At 36.8% G+C, this 21020-nt stretch overlaps 1 protein-coding gene across 7 annotated transcripts in view; it reads left to right on the top strand.

Moving 5' to 3' along the window:
- The window catches only part of SNED1 (sushi, nidogen and EGF like domains 1), a 91602-nt gene that overhangs the window by 44503 nt on the left and 26079 nt on the right, over nucleotides 1–21020 (top strand). For 6 of the 7 annotated variants that reach the window (XM_039320584.1, XM_039320585.1, XM_039320583.1 and 3 more), the window contains 13 exons: nucleotides 699–824; nucleotides 2298–2402; nucleotides 3125–3238; nucleotides 3941–4060; nucleotides 5097–5213; nucleotides 5295–5411; nucleotides 7117–7230; nucleotides 7888–8061; nucleotides 10538–10651; nucleotides 15569–15682; nucleotides 16737–16850; nucleotides 17026–17139; nucleotides 17837–18133. In XM_039320584.1, coding sequence (XP_039176518.1) covers nucleotides 699–824; nucleotides 2298–2402; nucleotides 3125–3238; nucleotides 3941–4060; nucleotides 5097–5213; nucleotides 5295–5411; nucleotides 7117–7230; nucleotides 7888–8061; nucleotides 10538–10651; nucleotides 15569–15682; nucleotides 16737–16850; nucleotides 17026–17139; nucleotides 17837–18133 — 1740 coding nt within the window. The remainder of the gene's footprint in view (nucleotides 1–698; nucleotides 825–2297; nucleotides 2403–3124; nucleotides 3239–3940; nucleotides 4061–5096; nucleotides 5214–5294; nucleotides 5412–7116; nucleotides 7231–7887; nucleotides 8062–10537; nucleotides 10652–15568; nucleotides 15683–16736; nucleotides 16851–17025; nucleotides 17140–17836; nucleotides 18134–21020) is intronic. The other variant, XM_039320586.1, reaches the window with a different exon arrangement.

The raw sequence follows: 21020 nt of genomic DNA, 5'->3' as shown, positions 1-21020 counted from the left end.
CATTTTGGGGGTGCTAGATTGTGTAAAGTCGTCTGTGTTTATTTCGCATGTGTCCTCCCTATAGAATATTAAGAGAATAAATAATTTTTTACATAATCAAACTGAGTGGTTATCAGATAAATGCATACAGAACAATAAAATAAGACAGTAATAGAAACAAAGAAGAAAATATGGTAAAAATCAGGCAGCAACCAAGCAAACCCACATTGCCCTGAAGGGCACCTCAATCACTTTTGCCAAAGGCCTAGAATAGATGAACAGCAATGTCTTCAAGACTGTCCAAAATATCAGCAGGATGAGGGCTATCTGGATCTCAAGGGGAACCTCATTCTGGAGTCAGGTGCTGAACAGAGCACATTTATTTATCAATTTTATTTATTTATTGAATTTATATAGCCATTCACCTCACAAAATACAATTATGTATGGTGTACAACAATCTGTATATTCGTGATAGATAGCATTATTTAATCAAAAGAAGATGAAGCACATCAGCCCTGCCAGATGGGATTGGCTGGATGGATGCTATGAGAGATACCGGTAGGTGGTCCCAAAAGTAATCAGGCCAGATATCATGTAGGGCTTTATAGATAAAGACCAGCTTCTATATTTGATACTGAGAAGATGTTCTAATATTCTTTTTTATGCTACAGAAATATATCACTATTTGATTCATGATTCCTTTACTAATGTTTCTAGGTGGCCCCAGAATATCTAATGCCTGTAGCTCCAATCCATGCCAGAATGAGGGTACATGTCTTGAAAGCAGTCAAGGTTATATGTGTGAATGTTTAGAAGGATACACAGGAACTGACTGCAGAGATAGTAAGTATTAGAGTCAAACATACTAAACAAAATGTTTGTACTCTCCTTAAGCTTCATGCATGTATACTGTTTCCAAATTAGTAGTGGAGCGCTGCAGTCTGGGTGGGCAGTTCGCAGAAAACAAATCATTTTTTGTTTTCTTTTTCAAAGTGATTGTATCTGAGCAGATTTTAGCTCTATAAAAATTACTACTACTACTACTACTACTACTACTACCACCATTACCACCTTCTCCAATCATATTAAATTCCCAGTTGTTTTAGATTTATCAGTAATAATAATAAGATCCTGTCAGGAACCTGCAAAGGAAAACATTGACATAATTAGCAAAATAATAAGGGAATTGATGTCGCTATTTGCATGTGGTGGTACTGATGACATGGGAGATAGTGACATGACTTCAAAGTTAGATGCATGGTACAGTAGCTACTATTTCAGTTTTCTGTCATAGCCATCATACCTCCTTGCTTGAATTCTGCTCTCAGAATTTTCAGAATAGAGGTTTGTAATGTTTTTCTGCTGTCAAATTTATTTCAAAAGACTTGCAGATTTGGGGTGTTAACCATTTCAAACTGGGGATTAAAAGCCAAATGGGCTGCAGTAAAAGATTGTAAGCAGGATTTTAACATTTCACTTTTGTTGTATTTGGGGGGAATTTGAGATTTTTCTTTAACTATATAAAGTCTGTTTTAAGCTTTACACTTTCATCACCACCACCAACCCTGGTATTTTTGCCTAAAAATATTAGGAAATTGTATCAATGATTTTCAGCAATGGTAATATTAAAATTGGTGGTATGATTGAAGGGAACTCTGACTGATGTAAATAAAGGCTTTCAGCACTACATAGGGCTACCTGTCATTGTTACACAGAGAACAGAATCAGTTCCTCTCATGTGTTACTAAGCTTTGACATGCTAATACTTCTAGATGATTTTAATCCGGGGCATTTTTTTCTCGAATTTCTGGAGAACTAGTTTCTTTCATGCTCCCACTGTATCTCCTGTTGACCTCATTCATCTTCATTAAGCTTTTCCCACTCTGAAGCTTACAGGCACTAATTACTGGCTCATACCATCTTCTAGGAAGAGAATAGGCAGTGTTTGACATACCATTTTTTAAAAAAAGCAATAAAGCTCATTAGAGTTGTTGAACCAAGGACAGATACCACCACAAGGGAGCATTTAATAGGTAAAGTGTAATTACTCCTGTAGGGAGCACAACTGGTTTGTAATTTGCCATTGCTTGCGTAGTAATTAAAGAAAATAACTAATGTTACAAGAAAAGGAAGTAAAAGTTCTTCAATATAAGATGTATAGCCAACTCTAATTCTGATGTTTCCTTGCTGCAGGCTGCATCATCCTGCTTTGGTTACTGAATGGAGGTAGATTAATGCAGGTCTCAGATTTGCTGGCTCAGACAAGTCTAATTTGTCTTGATCAACTTTCTTCTTCCCTCCCTTGAATTTTTGTAGAACTCTCAGAAGACTGCGAGTGTAGGAATGGAGGAAAGTGTCTGGATGGAAATGTCACTGTGTGCCATTGCCCACCTGGATATTTTGGGCTTCTCTGTGAATTTGGTAAGAGAAATGTTTTCTAATCTATACAAAACATTTATTTCTTTAGATTCTTGCTGCGTGTATGGTAAGGTGACAGAGTATACTGCGGTACCTTTAAGTACAGTATAATCCATTTACTTCTGTGCAGATGTTTATGGATCAATTCTGAATCATGAAATCTTACATGACAATCAACTGGTGAGTCTTTAAGGTGTTATCAGATGCTACTTTTTGTGTTGCGAAAGATTACCTCTCTAGAAACTCCTAGAGTGTAATGTGATGTTATTTTTATTCTGACTGACATTTCCATTTGTGAACATGGGCAGATGAACTGTTTTCACCTAACTGCCCAACCAATGTTTTAATTCCTTCAGAGCCACTCCCTGGCATATGATTGCTAAAAGCACCAAGAACCAAGCTAACAGTCCAGATTTTGTGGGCCACAAGTAATAATCTGAGTCTTATCTATAGCTGGTACCTTCCAGTTCTTTTGGACTACAGATCATATCAAACCAGTGGCTGATAATCTGACCAAGTTGAAGGGTTTGTCTAAGGAAAATAATTTTATACCATGCAGCACTGTTCCTTCTCTATATTTTCTTACTTTGTAATATTATAGTTTTCCCGGAGCTGGATAATTAATTCTGCTGAGTATCTAATGGGTGATATTTCTCATCATTATCTGTAGCATGCTCAGCTGTGTAATAGAGAAGCATCCTATATGTGCTTTTGATCTATTGCAGAAGTGACTACTACACCTTGCAATATGAACACCCAGTGCCCTGATGGGGGTTATTGTATGGAGTATGGTGGCAGTTACCTTTGCGTGTGCCATACAGATTATGGCAATAATCACAGTAAGTAAAACAGACTCAGAAGACTAGAGTGTGTCCTGACTTTAAGAACCATGATGGGGAAGAGAGGAAAAATTCATGTAATGATGCCAATCAAAGGCTAACCTGGTTAGTGAAGGTTAAGGGATAGATTTAAAAATGAAAGAGGGAGAAATGCAATCTTGAAAAATGCAATGTAATTTATAAGGAACATGCAAGTGACATAGTGTGGGAAAATAATGGGCAAGTGACTTGTACTATCTTTGTTGCTGTTTATGCTTTCTCTTATAAATGGTAAAAATTGGTGAGAATATCAGGTGGGCTGTTAAGTTTGTGGTTTCTAAATAGTAGGAAGGAGAACCTGGTATATCTTTTTACATTCTAAAAAACAATTCTTTGAAACTGACATTTTCCAGCATCAGTTCCTTTAGAACATTAACATCAAAGAATAGAGGGGTTTTTTTTTCAGCCATGCAATATGAAAGAAAAGAGTTAGCCATCACTCTTTAGAGTATTGCAAAATCTCCAATCACACCTCCATCTTGACCCTGTGTATATTTAAGATGATGTCATTCCTATGTCTGCATGGCCTAGAATATCCGTGGGCATCTGAATTCAAAGAGATGTGTCCTCTTTTTCCATGTCATTTAATTGAGCTCCTCTCCATGGGGCAGGTGGGTTTTTCATTTAGCATCAGCCCATGTGAGGCCATGTCTGCTTTTGCAGCTGAGCCACCCTCTCCATGTGACTCAGAGCCCTGCCTGAACGGTGGATCTTGTGATGCTCATGAAGACTCCTACACCTGTGACTGTCCCCGAGGCTTCACTGGAAAACATTGTGAGAAAGGTACTTGACAACACAGAGGTGATTGAACAGAATCTACATTCTCAAACTTGTTTTGATGAGAGACAACCTTTTCACCCTAGAACAGGATTGGGTGAGAAACTGATTGCAAGGATTGGTACTTTTTCTTTCATATGATTGAATTAGTGTATAGTTCATCCTATGGCCAGCTAAAGTTGGGTGAGACCATTGAAGAAGTATACTCTCTCTAGAATAGGGGTGTCAAACTGCTGGCCCGCGACTGTTTGCATCATGTGGAAGCTGTGCCCACCTCAACTCCGACCATGTGAAAAAAGTCACGATACGTCACGCCACGTCGCATTACGTGGCAAGTTTGACACCCGTGCTCTAGAACATTCATTATAGGATCCTAATATGTCTGTATCAAAAAGTACCCGATACATTGGCCTTTGGGAAGTATTAGATTTTGGAGCTTGGTGTGTCTTAACCTTATCTAAGAAAGAAGTATTGGAGTAGTTCTTCTCAGTCTTGCCAACTTTAGGATATGTGGACTTCAACTCCCAGAATTCCTCAAATTGGCTGGGAAGTCTTTATTTGGAAAGGGGAAAAAATGGTTTTATGTGGACAATCTATATTGAAAATAATTTTGAGCATTCATAGGGACATGCAGAGTACTGCTGACAACTCCTTAAATCAAACACTCCTTTTCCTGGGGTCGGCAGACAGTTACACAGCCACCACTAGAGAGTGATCGTCTAAGTGTCGCCACATGCTCTATGAGACTTTTCCCTTTTGTCTAATGCCAGTTTGTTCACAAACCATTCTTAAAACAAAGATTGGTTTATCAATATTTGTGAACGTTATACATAGCAGAAATTGACTTTGGCAAAGTATTTGGTTTTTCTATCTTGAATTTATTCATAATCTGTATCTGTGGATTGGTTGCTGTAAGTTTAGGAATTAGTTTATTGTGATGAAAGAATTAGACCAGCAAAGAACAGACTATTCCTTTCATGCTACATGCATGGGTTTATTTTCAAAGGATATATAGCAAGTATCACTATTTTTCTCTTGCCAGCAAGACCCAAATTGTGCAGCTCTGGACCCTGCCGCAATGGAGGGACTTGTAAGGAATCAGACGGGGAATACCACTGTACCTGTCCCTACCGCTTTACAGGAAAGCACTGTGAGATAGGTACTCAATGACGTACTATTTTGTCCCATTGAAAGGCTTTGCAGTTGTACTCTTTGTAACTTAAATCTTTTATATTTATAGGTAAACCTGATCCTTGTACCTCAGGGCCTTGTCATAATGGGGGCACCTGTTTCCATTATATCGGCAAATACAAATGTGACTGCCTGCCTGGATACACTGGACGGCACTGCGAAATAGGTATTGGAATAGGAGGGATCTTTGTCTACTGGAGCTTAATTGTGAATCTGAAGACTTTGCCTGCAGCCTTTGGGTTGGGCAAGAGGTTTTTGTGGTTAGGTTCTTCACTCATTAAAAGCAACAAGTATTTCTACCCCCCAAAGAATAAAGTTAAGGACATGCCCACTTTGCATTAGTATTTAAAATATTTATCAACAATAACTGCCATGAGAGGATATTTTAAAACGGCATTTATTGTAACAGAAAAATGTGATAAGTCTTTGATAACAATTTATCTCTTCTTAATCCAGAGGATAGTGCACATCCCTTCAGTTGTTGCTGAACTATAGTTTCCAACATCTTTCGCTTTTGGCTTGTAGGAGTTCAAATCCATATTTGAAAGACAATACAGTCTCCATCCATATCCTAATCCCCTGAAAGTTACATTAAAATAAAAGCATCTGAAAAAGTGAGGGAAAGGTTATGTTCAAAAGCTTCATTAATTTTGATGTTGCTTGTGTAAAACTGCAAATATATAGTTTAACAACTCTTGCCTACTATACTTGATTAACCTCTTTGATAAAATTAATGACTTCTGCATTGAAGAGAGACAAGATATAAAATAAGTTGAAGTTTGGCTACTGTAACTCGCCTTTTAGTAAGTTTTTAAGATAATTTACTCTGTGGGTATTAATCATTTACCTCTTATATCCCCAAACAACCTGGATCCCACTTCAAAAAAGTTTACTTTTTTCCAAAAAGGACATTAATATGCTATCCTGTTCTGTTCTATTATGTTATTGATTCTTTCATCCTCAGTGTCATGATCATTATCTTCTTGAAAGCAGCAGAGAAAGGTTTCAGCCATATAAATAAATTTTGGGTCTTATGTCACATTAAACTCAACTGGATATAAGTTCTGAATAGGAACTTGATTGGCACTTCAAGACTCTACCTGCTTTATATACGTATAGTAGAAAATAATTTGATAGTTTTTTGCATGAATAGACCAAAATGATGGAAGAGAAAATAAAAACAGGTAAAGAATGAAAAGGCGATGTTAGGTCTACCTTATAAGTGACAAGTGACGTCATTATACTTCCAAGACTGAAAAAGCTATTTAATTTAATGAAATATACATCAGCTTAGATTCCAGGAAATTTTAAATTATTGCTTTGATCTGCAGATTTGAAGGACTAAGCTATATTAATGTTTAAGGTGCTGGTCTGAGACTAGAAGAGCCAAATGCAAATCTCCACTTGATCATGGAGCTCATTGGGTGGCTTAACTCAGTTCTTCATAGTATCACTGTAGTAGGATAAAGTTTCTCCATGTACAGCATATTGAGTCATCAGAGAAAAAGGGAATATACACATAATAATAACTACCTAAAAGATATATATTTGGCTACAGATTGGGTTTTCTGTGATATTTCCAATGGACACATAATATTATTGGATAGGGTCACACTAATGCCTCTTCAACAGCCAGCCCCTCCCTTCTCTTCTCTTCTTTCATGCCCTGAGATGCCCAGGCAAGTCTAATGTTGCCCTTTGTTTTTTCTTACATTGAGAAAAATGTTTCAACAGACAAAGCCTCCATCTAACCTCCAATTTCTGCCATTAGTGAAATTGTATTAGTAATCTCATGTTAAGGTCCTGCATAGAACCTTTTGTAAGCTGGGAATGGAACAGTTTACCATGCTGGAATGGAATCTGTTTTACAGCTCCTTCTCCTTGTTTCCTGCATCCATGTAAAAATGGGGCCACTTGTGAGGATTTTGGCAACAACTATGTCTGCATATGCTCTGCAGGTTACACAGGAAGACATTGCCAATCAGGTAACTTTAGAAAAGCATAATACACTCTTGAGAAGACAATTCCTTGTTGTAAAAGATAATAATTATCACCATGAGATTCATCTGTGCCAGGAAAGAGGGCAGTGCCTACATTTTTATTAAACAAAGCACCGGTTTTCTTTTTTGAATAGAAATACCAGTGTTCTAGAATATTCTACTTCACACATTTTTTTTTTATTTTTAGAAAAAAGTGTTTAAAACCTGGCAGCACAGCTAGGGTAAGGCATGCTGGAATTCACAGCCCAGAGCTTTGCAAATAATTTTCTTTTCCCTCAGAGACTAGGGAACTAAAGTTTGTATCCATACTGATTAGAAGTTGTGCCAAACTTGCATTTGTAACATTCTTTAAATAAGCATGCAAGTATGATTGCATTCTTCTGGATGCCAATAGCTGAAAGCCTGCCTGATGGCAAGCTACAATAAAATACCTTTTCTAAAATAACTCTGCACTCACGCATGAATGTGCCTTTATATTTACACCCAAAAGGCTCATCATTGCTGCAAGGCCTTTATTTATGCAAGTCAAAGATTATACTGGTATTCATTGCTTTTTATCTTTCTCCTACTCCCATTGTCTTTCTCTTCTCTGTCTCTCCATGTGTGTGTCACTCTCTCTCTTTATCTCTGTTTTTATTTTAGAGATTGACTGTGGTATCCCCACTGAAGTGAAGCATGCTCAGGTAGCATTTAATTCCACTAAGATGGGCTCCTTGGCAATATATCACTGTGCTCTTGGTTATATTCTGAGTTCCCAAAATAACCCTCGCCTATGTTTGGCACAAGGCATCTGGAGTGACCCACCAGAATGCAATGGTAATTTGATTCACTGTATATATGTGTGTACGTATGTATGTGATAGAGAAAAAAAAGTGAGCATTGTTTTTCTGTCAACTTCAAACAAGTATTTCTCTTTTGAGCCCTACTCTGTAACAATTAAACATATTAATCTTGAAAGAATGACTGAATGAAATCAATCCTCCTTTTGATTCCTATATATTCTTTAATTATGCTTTTAAAAAATATTTCATACTTAATTTATAATAGCTGGGAGAATGTAAACTAATTTCATTTATCAGTAGCACCAGGATGGACTCAAGTTTGCAGGTGTTTTGGAAGCTGGTATTTATTGATTTATTTCCATGTGTGACAATATATGAAATATGTATATGAAGTTTCCTTGCATTGAAAATTATTTTCTTGCCAATTCTCTACCTTAAGATAAAGGTAGGGAAATGAGACTTTTTAGTATAGAACTTTTCTTCTCAAGCATCTCCTCAATTTTGTACCTGCTTTGTGCTATTAAAAGAGAATATCCTAAATATAGGAGACATTGCCAGGACAAATAGTTATCCAGGACCAGGAACAGGCAATGTGGTGCTCTATACAGTTTTTGGGACTAGGTCTCCCAGCCTATTATTATGAGCCATGTAAGCCAGTTCTGATGAGAGTTAAAATGTGGAATGCTTGCAGAGCATCTGTTTGCCGTGGTCTATTCTGAGCAGTTTAGTTCAGACAAGATTCCTGCATTATGCCCAGCAAATATAGCACTTGCAAACTCAAGAAAAATATTGTGTGGATAATTCTTGACAGAAGAATAAGAAGTAAGATAATGCTGATATGGCTACAAGACGTAAAGATTGAATAGATAGGGTTTATTGTGAAGGAGAAGCAATTCCCTTCATCATCCCGTAAATATAATAGAAAACTCCTGTTATCTACTGTAATCAATGGCGCCTACAGATGACTGGTGTAATATCCTTAACTCCAAGAATCATTAAACTATTTAAAACAAAGTTTCTGGTTTGCTGCTGTATAAATCATAGCTTTATGCTTATAAAGATGCCTGTACCCTAGAAGCGATTTAGTCTAAGTTTCTGAAAGCCATACTTCATGTCCTTCATTGAAATGACCTTGTACAATTAGAGCTTGGCTGCATTTTTGGGGGGCTAGCCTGAGACTTTGCCATCTCAGATTTTGGCTGAAACACGTAGAAAAAAAGGGTGTTCCTGATTCATCACCTCCTACTAGATAGATTTTCCTCATCCCTGAAGAAATAAATTGACTCTGATGTAGCATATTGTGACTTTTCATTCCTGGCAGTATTGATGCTTGGGTCCAGATAAAGTCTTAATTGAATTTAAATAGAACTTTTGAGGTTTATAGACCTACAAAATGGTACAGTTACAATCATGCACCCTTATGGAATAATTGCAGGTTCTTCATGGACAATTCCTAGATACCTCTACAACATCTTACATGTTCCACATAGGGGATTTTTTTTAATCTTAGCTCAAATTGGCATACTACCAGATATACTAATATCCTGTACAATAACCATATGTGTATTTACTCTGATTTAAAATTTGAACCATGTATTGTTGCAATGCCAATTGTACCACCCATGATGTCTGGCATTCATAAACCTGATTTTCAAAAAAAACCTAAGTTATATGATCAAGAAATTACAATCTTCCTTCTGCAAGATTATAAAGGTTACAAGTTTCTAGCAATAGCTATCATTTGCAGAAGTCAGCATTTTTATTGTTTTTTATTTTTCTGTATGTTAAATATTGTATCCGTGTTTTAATGGAGTAAAGGGAGGAAAGAAGGAAGGAACTCATTAACTACATTTCCATAAGAAGTTTCTGCTCACATAATGACTATAATAACAACAATAACAATAATAATGAACAGTGATTCTTCCCTACAATAAAGCATTACGAATAAAATTCCAAAGGGAAGTAATCCTTCTTAAAGAAGGGATGAAGCATCCCTATTTTCTATGCTTCAAGTCTACCAAATCATCAGAAAAATCTTCCAGAATTTAGGAAGCTGTCTTTTAAAATGACATTATGTATACAGATATAAGGTCCATTTGTAACCATTTACAGTCACTTGTACTGAGTTGTAGCAGTTCTTCCTTATTTTGGATAGATCTCTTAGTTCCACTTAGGTTGTTAGGGTTTGAATCTATAACTTTTTGTATCAGATATGGCTTTTCCCAGTTATATGAAATGTGTTGGGGAGAAGAGAAGATATTGCAATTGTTTACTCCTTTTTGTCTATTTACCTACTTCTCTTAAAAACCATATTCCCTGTGTTCTGATGATTGGGAGGGAAGGTTATTTTTAAAATGCACAATTTTTGATGTTCAAGCTAATGATACTCAATATCAATACACTTATAATTTAAGAAACAAGAATGCAGCAGTCTCTTTCCAGATGCTTTCTAGACATCAGGTTTTCCATTGCAGATAGGTGATGGGTGCTTCTTTTACCTTCTTTTGCAGAAATCGATGAGTGCAGATCTCAACCCTGTCTGAATGGGGGGTTGTGCAAAGATCAAATTGCCCATTACCTTTGCTTGTGTAAAGCTGGCTATACAGGAAACAACTGTGAGTTGGGTAAGAGAATATATAAATATCTTTGCTAGGAAATTGTTTAATGTCATTGTTTATTAATGCAATACATTGCTAATTGGATCACAACTCTGTTAATACTTTGGATCCTTTGATCTCAAAAACAGGGCTACATCACATGGGGTGCCAAGGTCAGAATGACCCCTATGAGATGACAAAGAGATTCAGAAAACTCCAACACTTTCTTACCATCTAGTGCACTTCCAATTTTAGCAGCCCATATATGATAGCCATACCTGAAAGCTTTCCTAAAACGTTATATTGTAAGAACTTGACAAAAAGCTATGAAAGAATGGGCAAGATTCTTTCTGGGCAAACCACCCAGAGCCATCTGGTAGCCGCCCAGACTCATTGGACTAAGTTGGATGCCTATATAAATTGAATAAATGAGTAAATAAATACACAAATAAACAAACAAACAAACAAACAAATAAATATAAAAAATTGCATAAAAGTTCTTAGGAAATTTTTGTTAGTTTGTCTATCAGATCTTACTGCAATCAAAGGGCTCCTGGCATCTTCCAAGCAAAACGCTAATCAAAACATCTACAGTACAATTCAAAGTAAATATTTTAAAAATTTACATTTAAAATCATATCCTAATAAATCATCCACAACAATCACAATAACAAAAACAAAAAATGAATAGAATGTGGTTCCATGACATACTAAACTGAAACACTCTTCAAAAAGCTCAAACTTTCATCTTTGCCTAAAAGTCATCAGGAAAGGAGCCAGTCTAATCTTTTATAGGAGACCATTCCAAAACAACTGAAAAGCAGCATTTCTTGGCTTTAGTTCCTTGTCAACACCAGCACTTTTAAAGTATACTTAGAAACCAACCAACAACTGGTACAGGAGCTGACAGTATTGGAGTTATGTGTTCTCAACATTGGGTACAAGTCAAAACACAGGCCTCTACATTCTGGCTCAACTGCAGTTTCTGAGTGTTTTTTAAAGGAAGCTTTATATAGAATGCATTGCAGCAGCATGAGGGTATGCATTGCTGTAGTCAAGTCTTCCTGCACTAGGTAAGGCTGCATTGATTGCACCAGCTGAAGGTGGACAATGGCCCTTCTAGCACAATTTCCATTTGCTTTTGAAGCAGAGCTGTGAGTCCAGAAGGACTGTAAAATTGTAAACTTGTTTTGGAACCTAGAAGTCCCTTGGATGTAGTAGATATATTTGTTTGGAACTGCACTGTATTTTAAGTCATTATCTATCAAATGAATCAAACTACAGTTCCCAGAATTCCAAGCCACTATGAGTAATTGAACATATCTAGAGTATACTAACTTGAATAAAGCTAACATAAGTGAGAAATGTTGGCAAATTGTGTGAAACAGCTATATTTGGGGAGGGGATGCAGTGATGACAGCAAAGTATAATACTCTAATCATTTTTCATTGAGTTATTTATTTCACACAACTGTCTGTGCCTACATATGCAACTTTTCTTCTTCCTTGCTTGCTAATGTTCTATGGAGAGGAAATATGATTATCTAGAAAAGCATTCCATCATGTAATTAAATACTTAGCCCATGTTTCCTTTCCTAACAGACCTAAGGTGGCAATGTTTTATTTGCATGTATTTTAGGAAGGACATTTTGAACGCACTTTAGGACAGGAAGAACTAAGCGTTTGAGCACATCAGGTTTGGAATATTATCACCTATAGTATATTGTGAGCCATGGTGGTGCAGAGGTTAAGAATGCAGTATTGCAGGCTAATTCTGCTGATTGCTGACTGCCAACAGTTTGGTAGGTTGAGTCTGACCAGCTCAAGGTTGACTCAGCCTTCCATCGTTCCGAGGTTGGTAAAATGAAGACCTAGATTGTTTGGGGACAATATGCTGACTCTGTGAAGCACTTAGAGCAGGCTGTAAAGCACTGTGAAGCGGTATATAAGTCTAAGTGCTATTGCTATTGTGTGATTTAGCTGTAAACTACTGCAATTCCTTTCAGATTTGGATTCTTTTAAGATCTCTTGCCTAAAGGCTAGAAAGGGGCAAGGTCCTATTACTTCTCCATAGTGAGCTCTTCATATGTTCTGGAGAAGAGTTCTTCCTATAAAGAGTCCTAAGTAAATAAGGAAAACAAAAACATCACATCCCGAAATGTCCACAACAGATCAGATTAAAATGGAAAATTAAAGTGAATTCCATTTAAGTGCAATTTCACCAATCATTATGCACCTGACCTCCAGATGTTGGGGGATAATCTTAACAACTAAATTTGTGGTGTGTGAAATATCCTGGTCTCAAAATAAGATTTTTATCAGCTGGATCACAGTTGAATAGTTGTTCTTTTCGTTCTCTGCTTGGGAGAACAGCAGAACTTTTCAGATATGAAACTTCTGTTTGACAGAGATAAAGGCAAAACCCAAGCCATTAGTGCAATTCTTCTAAGAAGAATGAGAGGAATTAGTGCTGGGAGCGCTGCAAATAATTTATTCAGGAATGGAGTGATGCAAGCTTGAAATAATGCCATTGTTTACAAGGGGAGGGTTTCACAAAAAATGAAAGTAGCAAAATATTAACCAAACAAATAGAAAGTTATGTTATAAAATGATGGCCAACACATTCCACAGTACTTTTTCAAATTACAAAATAATCCCAGGACATTCCTTAACTATTGGATGTATTGAATTACATTTATATCTATTTCTTCATCGGGCTCAGTTAGCAAACTAAATAAATAAAAATAAAATCTGCCTCTTGTTCAATCAGTTCTCTCCTTATAGAATTATGACTATTGTCTTTTACCTACTGTGAGCAAGGACATCTGCTTTTGCTTGAGTCATATAAAAGCAACAACATAAAAATAGCTGCTTCCTTTGTTGTATCTGTTTATTCCTGGATAAGGTTGTCCTGTTCTTCTGTTGCTGCTGTCCCTTTTTAACATGTCATCAGACAGTGAGGAAAACAATGATGGTGCACTGAAGCACTGTGCATTGAGTGGCAATTCAGACTTGGCTCCTCTAGTATGATTTGTTTGCTTTCTATCCCATGCCCTGCAAGAGTACCACTTTTTTTCTGGGATACATGTCTGTCTACAAGTCAGTCTTGACTACTGATCACTGCCTGGGCTACACTCTGTGGTTTTCTTTGCAGATTTTCAGAAATAGTTTGCTATTGGATGCTTTCTGAGAGAGAGGGACTGGCCCAAAGTCATCCAGCTGGTTTTGTGTCTATGTGCCCCAGTGTACTCTGCAGCAGCCACCACCTGTACATGTTCATGCCACATAGTTCCATCCACCTGGGTACCCTACCACATTCCTCTGCAGCCATGCTCCTGCTTGGCTATGCTCACATCATGTCATGGTAGCCACCTGCATGCTCTCCCACACTCTGCAGCAGCCACCCTTGCCTAGCCACACTTGTGGTGCACTGCAGCAGCCATATCGTCACGGGGCTGCATTCTGTAACATTCAGCCACACACTGGCCTGCTTGCAAGCTGCCCAAAATTTGCCACTTTGTGCCAGCTTCCACGTTGACTTTGTTTGTTGGAAACCAGCAGGAAGCCCTTACTTAACAATCTACAGTCCTCTCTTAATAATGGCAATAGGGACTGCCAGGATTGCCATTGTTAAGCCATGTGGTCACATAATGTGCTTTACAACCACATTGCTTAGTGACAGAAATTCCAATCCCAATTATCTTAGTTAAGTGAGGCTACTTGTGTTCTGTTTCAAGGTTTGACATAGTATTCAAAGCTGTCAAATTTCAGGTTAGGTTCATGGCTTTTAACAACCTGTAATCATAAAAAATATGGCTATTGTATCTTATGGTACAGATACACTGCAGGATATTCTTAAAGTAAATTAGCAGTAACATCTCCCTTTTTTCTGGAGTGAAATTGTAAAGATCTGGTCCTCTCTCCTCTGCTTTTTGAGAGAAATTAGTGTCAAACGTAGTGTCAAAAGTGAGAGATTTGAAATGAAGTCAAGAAGCACAGTGCTTAAGAGAAGAGCAAATGCTAGGAGAAAAATGTCTGTAGGAAGTCTGGCTAGTTACCAGAAGGAGAGGATCTACTTGCATCTCCCAACACTCTAAAAACAACCTCTGATCACACACTGGACATTGGAAGGGGAAAGTAATACTTGTATACTGATACAGTTTATAACAACCTAAGGCTGTCTCATTCATTGACTGGGAATATGAGAAAAACAACATTTTGATGCAAAGTGGGGGATTGATATTGTCAAGGCATAGTTGTACTATAGCTATAGGCACATGACATATGAGTCAGTCATTCTTCCAGTCATAAATGACACCCTGTGGTGTTGTTTTTTGGAATTCCTCCTAGGAATTCTGTTGCTACTGCAAAATTACAATTAAGTATGACTGTACTGACACTTCTTGGCATATAATTCTAAGAAATGTATATTATCCTAAAGCATATCCTCATCTACACCAAAGTGAGGTATCTGCCAGAGCCACTTCCAAATATTTTCTGTCTCTCGTGGGCTTTTTGCCCTTTATTGTCCTGGCAAGGATTTTGCATATCTCTGTCAAGGCCACCTCCCTTACTCACTGTAGTGTAGTATTAATTATAATGCATCATTATGTTGCATATGTTGATCTTCATATTGTCTTGCTGTCCCTTTACTTGCACAAATAATTGTTTAATCTCATTAAATTTTGCACTATGTAGTTCTTGGTGACAATTCATTGCAATTCTTAAACTTTGAGGAGCTGCTGTGGCTATCAAGTATGAAAGTTATTTTGTAACTTTGCAAAAGTAAAACAGTAAGGTTTAATTGAAATGGTAGATAAGACAATTCACTTTAAACTTCATGAAAAATTATCCCATGGATGTTCAGTGGTGCTGGTTTTCTAGCACATCATTATTGTTGGGTTGAATAATCAATTAATTTTTAATTTTTCTTTTACACCTGCAGAAATTAATGAATGTCAATCTAGTCCATGCAAAAATGGTGGAGTCTGCAAAGACCAGCCAGGATCATTTATCTGTCATTGTACTGAAGGCTTCATTGGAACGCATTGTGAAATGGGTAAATAATGAATGAGTGAAAATGAAGTCTAAGAAAGTTCTTTAGAACTTCCAATATCACTTGTTACTATCAATGGAAGATAAGCATCGTTGTATTGTTTGATCTGTCTCATAAATACACTTTATTCAGTATAAATGTTAATTTAACTTACAGGAAAAATCATAGCTATTTAAAGAAGTTATTCCTTTTGACATTGGAAGGCCGGGTGTTTTTTCTATAATTAGTTTTTTCTATAATTAACCTTGTAGCTGATCTGTGCACAGCAGTATAAATTAGAACATATCACTGCTCTAATTCTTTAAAAATGCTGTTTAAAAATTTACAGATTTTATACATTCTGATAGATATTTTAGATGGCGTGAAGTAGTCACATAATCATCTCACTGATGATTATGATAATCTGCAGTGATTAGGCTATGTTGAGCCAGCTGTGATGTATTTCTATTACTTTTATATGTTTTTGTACATTTCCACTGTCATGATGCTATTCATTATAGACAGATTGTCATTTCAGATAATCACCCAAATGATATATTTCTTAATGAAATAGAAAACCTCGGAAAAGTTTGCTAAAAAAACAAATCTGAAATTGCAGTCACCTGGGCCCTTTAAGTATTTTACCCTTAATGTTTTCTTGAATAGATATAATGTTGTCATTATCTGACATAATTTCCCTCCACCAATTTCATGCTTATTAAAGAGAAAGTATACAGTGTATTCTCATTAATCTACACTTTTTAATAAATTTACAGATATTTCTAAAATTCTATTTTCACTTTGTTATTATGGGGTACTGAGTGTAGATTAATGAGAGAAAAAAAGAATTTCAACAAGTGTAGAATCAGGGTACAGCATAAAAAAATTGACAAAAGTGAAGAGGTCTGAATATTTTCTGAATGCACTGTATATTATCTGGATCCAGCCAAGGTGTGTTATTCACTGCATTACAGCAGGCATCTTTATAAAGGGCTATCCACCAGAAGCAGAGTCATCTTCTTAATTCCATGTGACACCTTCCTACAGATATCTGAGTGAGTGTATTTATGTTCCCCAGAAGTGGATGCCTGTAAATCAAATCCATGTCAGAATCGAGGAAGTTGTGAAAATCACAGTGGTTCTTATCTATGTGTCTGTCCAGAAGGCTTCTTTGGCTATCACTGTGAGTCAGGTAAGGTAACATGAATGCAAGGGCATTTAGTAAACTCAAAGGTGCTTATTTTCCAAGACAGTAAAAGGAATAGATAAATACTTTTTAATGAACTTCGGTCTTCCCTTACAAACATTTTCACTTTCATCTGTATAAACTGTGTTCCTCAATGAATTGTTTTGTTCTTCTGTCCTAGTTAGTGATCCCTGTTTCTTCAATCCATGTGGAAATAGAGGCTACTGTCTACAAACTAATGAATCTCACATCTGCACCTGCAAAGTGGGCTATACTGGCAGGAATTGTGAGAAAGGTAATCAAACTCATGCTCATCCTAGAAAATAGTAATTGTATGGATTGAATACATTTTCCTCCTCATTTTTTTCTTCATTTGGGAAGAAAAATTGACATCCATGTCAACAATTTAAATTGCTGGATGGAGTTTCATTAGGAAAGTGTCACTGGTTTTAGTATAGATACTGTAATTGCAAAAAACATCTTCTCATGATATTTTGTTGATTCTTCTGAGATAGCTAAATTCTATTATTTTATTTTTGTTTCCCAGTTTTCCTTCCAGGTATATTGTAATGTTGGCCAAGGAAATACGGGAAGGAAAACCTTTTCATTAAAAGGGCACAGTGTTAAAAAAAGTCAAGATGATCACCACAGCACAAAGATCCATCTCTTTATATATACATGTTATACTGATGGGCATATATATTGACTGGGACTTTGATTGCATTGCTACAACTGTTGTTGTGACGATTTACACAGAGAGAGAGGGAGAGAGAGAAGTGGGGAGAGAGAGAAGAGGCTCCTAGTATGGCAGTAATTTGAAACAGTCTGTCATGAATTGTAACAAATGGCTATTCTCAAACTAGGGTGCCTCCAATATGGCTACATATTCTGGAAGTTGTCTGAAAGAAATTAGGCAGTGGGAAGCCAAACTAACTCATTTAAATGAGTTATATATTTTCTTCCTTCTTTTTGTTGGCACTGATACGATGAAGAGCTGCTGCCACCAATGTCATTAAAGGTGGAAAAAGTGGAGGAGAATGGGTTGTCAATCTCTTGGCGCCCGCCCAAGGACCTGACTGCCAAACATATGATTGATGGCTACGCCGTGACGTACGTATCCTTCGACGGCTCTTACCGCTGGACTGATTATGTGGACCGAAGTCGTGCTGCCCACCATTTGCGGGCACTAGCCTCCGGCAAAGCCTACAATATTTCTGTCTTTTCAGTCAAACGCAAATCGAATAACAAGAATGATATCAGCAGGCCCATCATGCTCGTCACTCGTACTAGTGAGTAGCTCCTTTAGAGGAATAGAGTTGTGGGTACAGAAATGCCTGGCTGCAGTAGCTAGAATGCCATGCAAGTGTGCTCAAGGATCCTCAAGGCATTTTGCAAGATCCTTAACATATGTAACAGCCTTCCAGAACCTGGCTATTCTCCCTTAGAGTTCCACAATCTACAACTAGCATGGACAAAGGGCATTTGATTGGGGAAAGCTGTACAATAAGAATAGTGGGACACCATTCTTTAATTCATAGTAGAAATTTCCTCTATACCAAACTAGCATCATCACATTTAGACATGCTGCTTATCACAAGAATATCAATCTATAACTAGAGGGAAATGAATCGTAGCATAGGAATGAAAGGAAAAATGCTGCATTAATTTTGTCATCTTCTCCAAATATATTACCTTATAATCACAATCTGTAAAAGTCAAAGTTGCAACAAATAATTTGCAATGGCAGTTACAAAACTATAATCAGGCATTACCATGCTCATTGTAAATATTTTTTATATATGATGTAATCTTAGGTTGAATTAGTTCAGATTAATTGCATTTTCAGACAGTGCTTAAAACGCTTCCAACAAAGATTCAACTTGCTACTGCATGCTAGCTAGCTTGTAATATTTTGATTTCTTTAATTGTAATAAACAAAAAAAAATTAAAAGAACCTGAATTATTATGCTTGATAATTTATTAGTATCCTTTGGATATAGAAAGTGAATTAATTTTGATTATTACTCTTAAAGATATAGAATGTGTAGACAAATTATTTACAAGTTTATATGTGCTTTACTGTTTCCTACTTGTCTTTGATTTGGGATTTTTTTTTCCAAAGAAGAGTCCTAAAATAAATAACACTGAGAGTATTTAATAATCCAGGTGTATTAAAGAGTAGAATTCCATAGAATGGCAGAGAATAAAATGGTTTAAAGTATTTTAATTGGGTAGAAACAATTGATTTGAGCAAAATGACCTCTAGCCTATTAAATGACCTATTAATCTGCAATTCTTCCCTTCTTTTGTCCTGGTTTTTAGCAATTCAGTACATTAGGATAAATTAAGTGCAATTGAAAGACACCATATCATACCTTATTAAAAAAAAAAAAAAGCATGTGAAGCCATAGACAATGAAATATCCTAGGCCAGTGGTGGTGAACCTTTTAGAGACCGAGTGCCCAAACTGCAACCCAAAACCCACTTATGTATCGTCGGGTGCCGGGTGGGCGTGGCCCATTGGCTGGGTGTGGCCAAGGGTGAATGTGGCCCATTGGATGGGCGTGGCTGTGGTGGTAATGGCAGACTCGGTTGGACTAAAAAGTCCAGTCAATCAATTCCAACTTTGCAAGATCATTTTTTTCCCCGAGAAGTTGAAATTGATTGATTGAACCTTTCTTTTTTTTTGCACACGGCAGCGGAGGCTTAAAGTGAAAAGGTTTTATAAAACCCAGCTGAAGGCCTAGAACTAGGGCGATGGTGCGCGTGCCCACAGAGAGGGCTCTGCGTGCCACCTGTGGCACGCATGCCCTTGGTTTGCCACCACGGTCCTAGGCAATGCTGCTAAACTTGGGGTTCTTTTTTTAGTCTAGGAAAACAAGAGGAAAGTATTTCTTCCTCAAGTATATGAACTACAGTTCCTGAAAAGAATTGCTCAGAAGGAGGAGCCATAATATTTCTTATTATTATACAATGGTATCATTACTAATGTTCACAATTAAAGAAGACTTTTGCTTTTATTTCTTCTAAGAATTGGGCACTGCATCTGATACTTAATAAATTCCCACAGGACCATGCATACGGTATATTCCTTAAACCGTTGAAGGAACTGGGAGCTTAAGAGAAGACAAATGTCTTTCTGCAGTATTAAAAATCTCTAAAAATCTCCAATAGTTCTGTTGGAATTGTATTGAGCTCTAATGATACTTCATGTGAACAAAATTTATTTGCATTGTTCTCATACTAACTTACTAGCATGTATTGATCTCACTAACTTGTATCGATCTTCTACTTAAAACATTTTAAAGGGAAAGGCTTTTTCAAGTTTTATGTGCGCTGCTTTATAGCCATAATGATACAGATATTTTTCTTATTTATTTTATGGCTGTTGCTATTTCAAAAAGCAGAATAAGAACCAGTTGGATTACTAGAGTTGCTATGCCAATGAAATATTTGGGGGACTTATTGTTTATGAGTGATGCAGCTAAAAGTTTGAATATTTTTCTATGGGATTATGCTATAATATGAATGCATAAGACTTATAAAAGTCACATGGCTTTAGTACATTTGTTCCAGGGACTTCCCTACTAATATGAATTACATAGCACTAAATTAGCTCTGAAGAAAGTTGCTGAATAGATGGTGCTATTGTTCATGGACTTACATTTTCTATGCTCTTATGTTCATGAACGACTGGTGAGAGTATCTGTCCCATTGGTCCTCTCCAGAAGTTTGGAAATTATAATTCTCAGAAAGTCAGGAATACTAGCCCGAATGTAAAGTATCAGGTTGGAAGCAGCAGAACTAGAGCTTGCTATGTAAAAGGAATAATTGTGTGTATTCCTGAAGTATCTTTATTAATCACATTTATGTAGCCTCCCATCTCATGAAAAGTAACTCTGGGTAGTGTACAATAATTAAATAAAAACAATACCATTAGTCCATGACTTACAATCACAATTGAGCCCAAAATTTCCATTGCTAAGCAAGACAGTTGTTCAATTAGTTTTGTCCCATTTTATGACCTTTCTTGCCAGTTATTAAGTGAATCACTGCAATTGTTAAGTTACTAAGATGATTGTTAAGTGAATCTGGCTTCTAATTTTTGATCATGTGACCATGGGGATGCTGCAACAGTCATGTCACTTTTTTCAGTGCCATTGTAACTTCAGATGG

Source organism: Crotalus tigris, unplaced genomic scaffold (genome assembly GCF_016545835.1).
Source record: "Crotalus tigris isolate CLP2741 ecotype Arizona unplaced genomic scaffold, ASM1654583v1 scf7180000023658.1318691, whole genome shotgun sequence".
In the NCBI taxonomy this organism is placed as follows: Eukaryota; Metazoa; Chordata; class Lepidosauria; order Squamata; family Viperidae; genus Crotalus; species Crotalus tigris.
The sequence above is the reverse complement of the archived record's forward strand: the minus strand, read 5'-3'. Positions and strand labels throughout refer to the sequence as shown.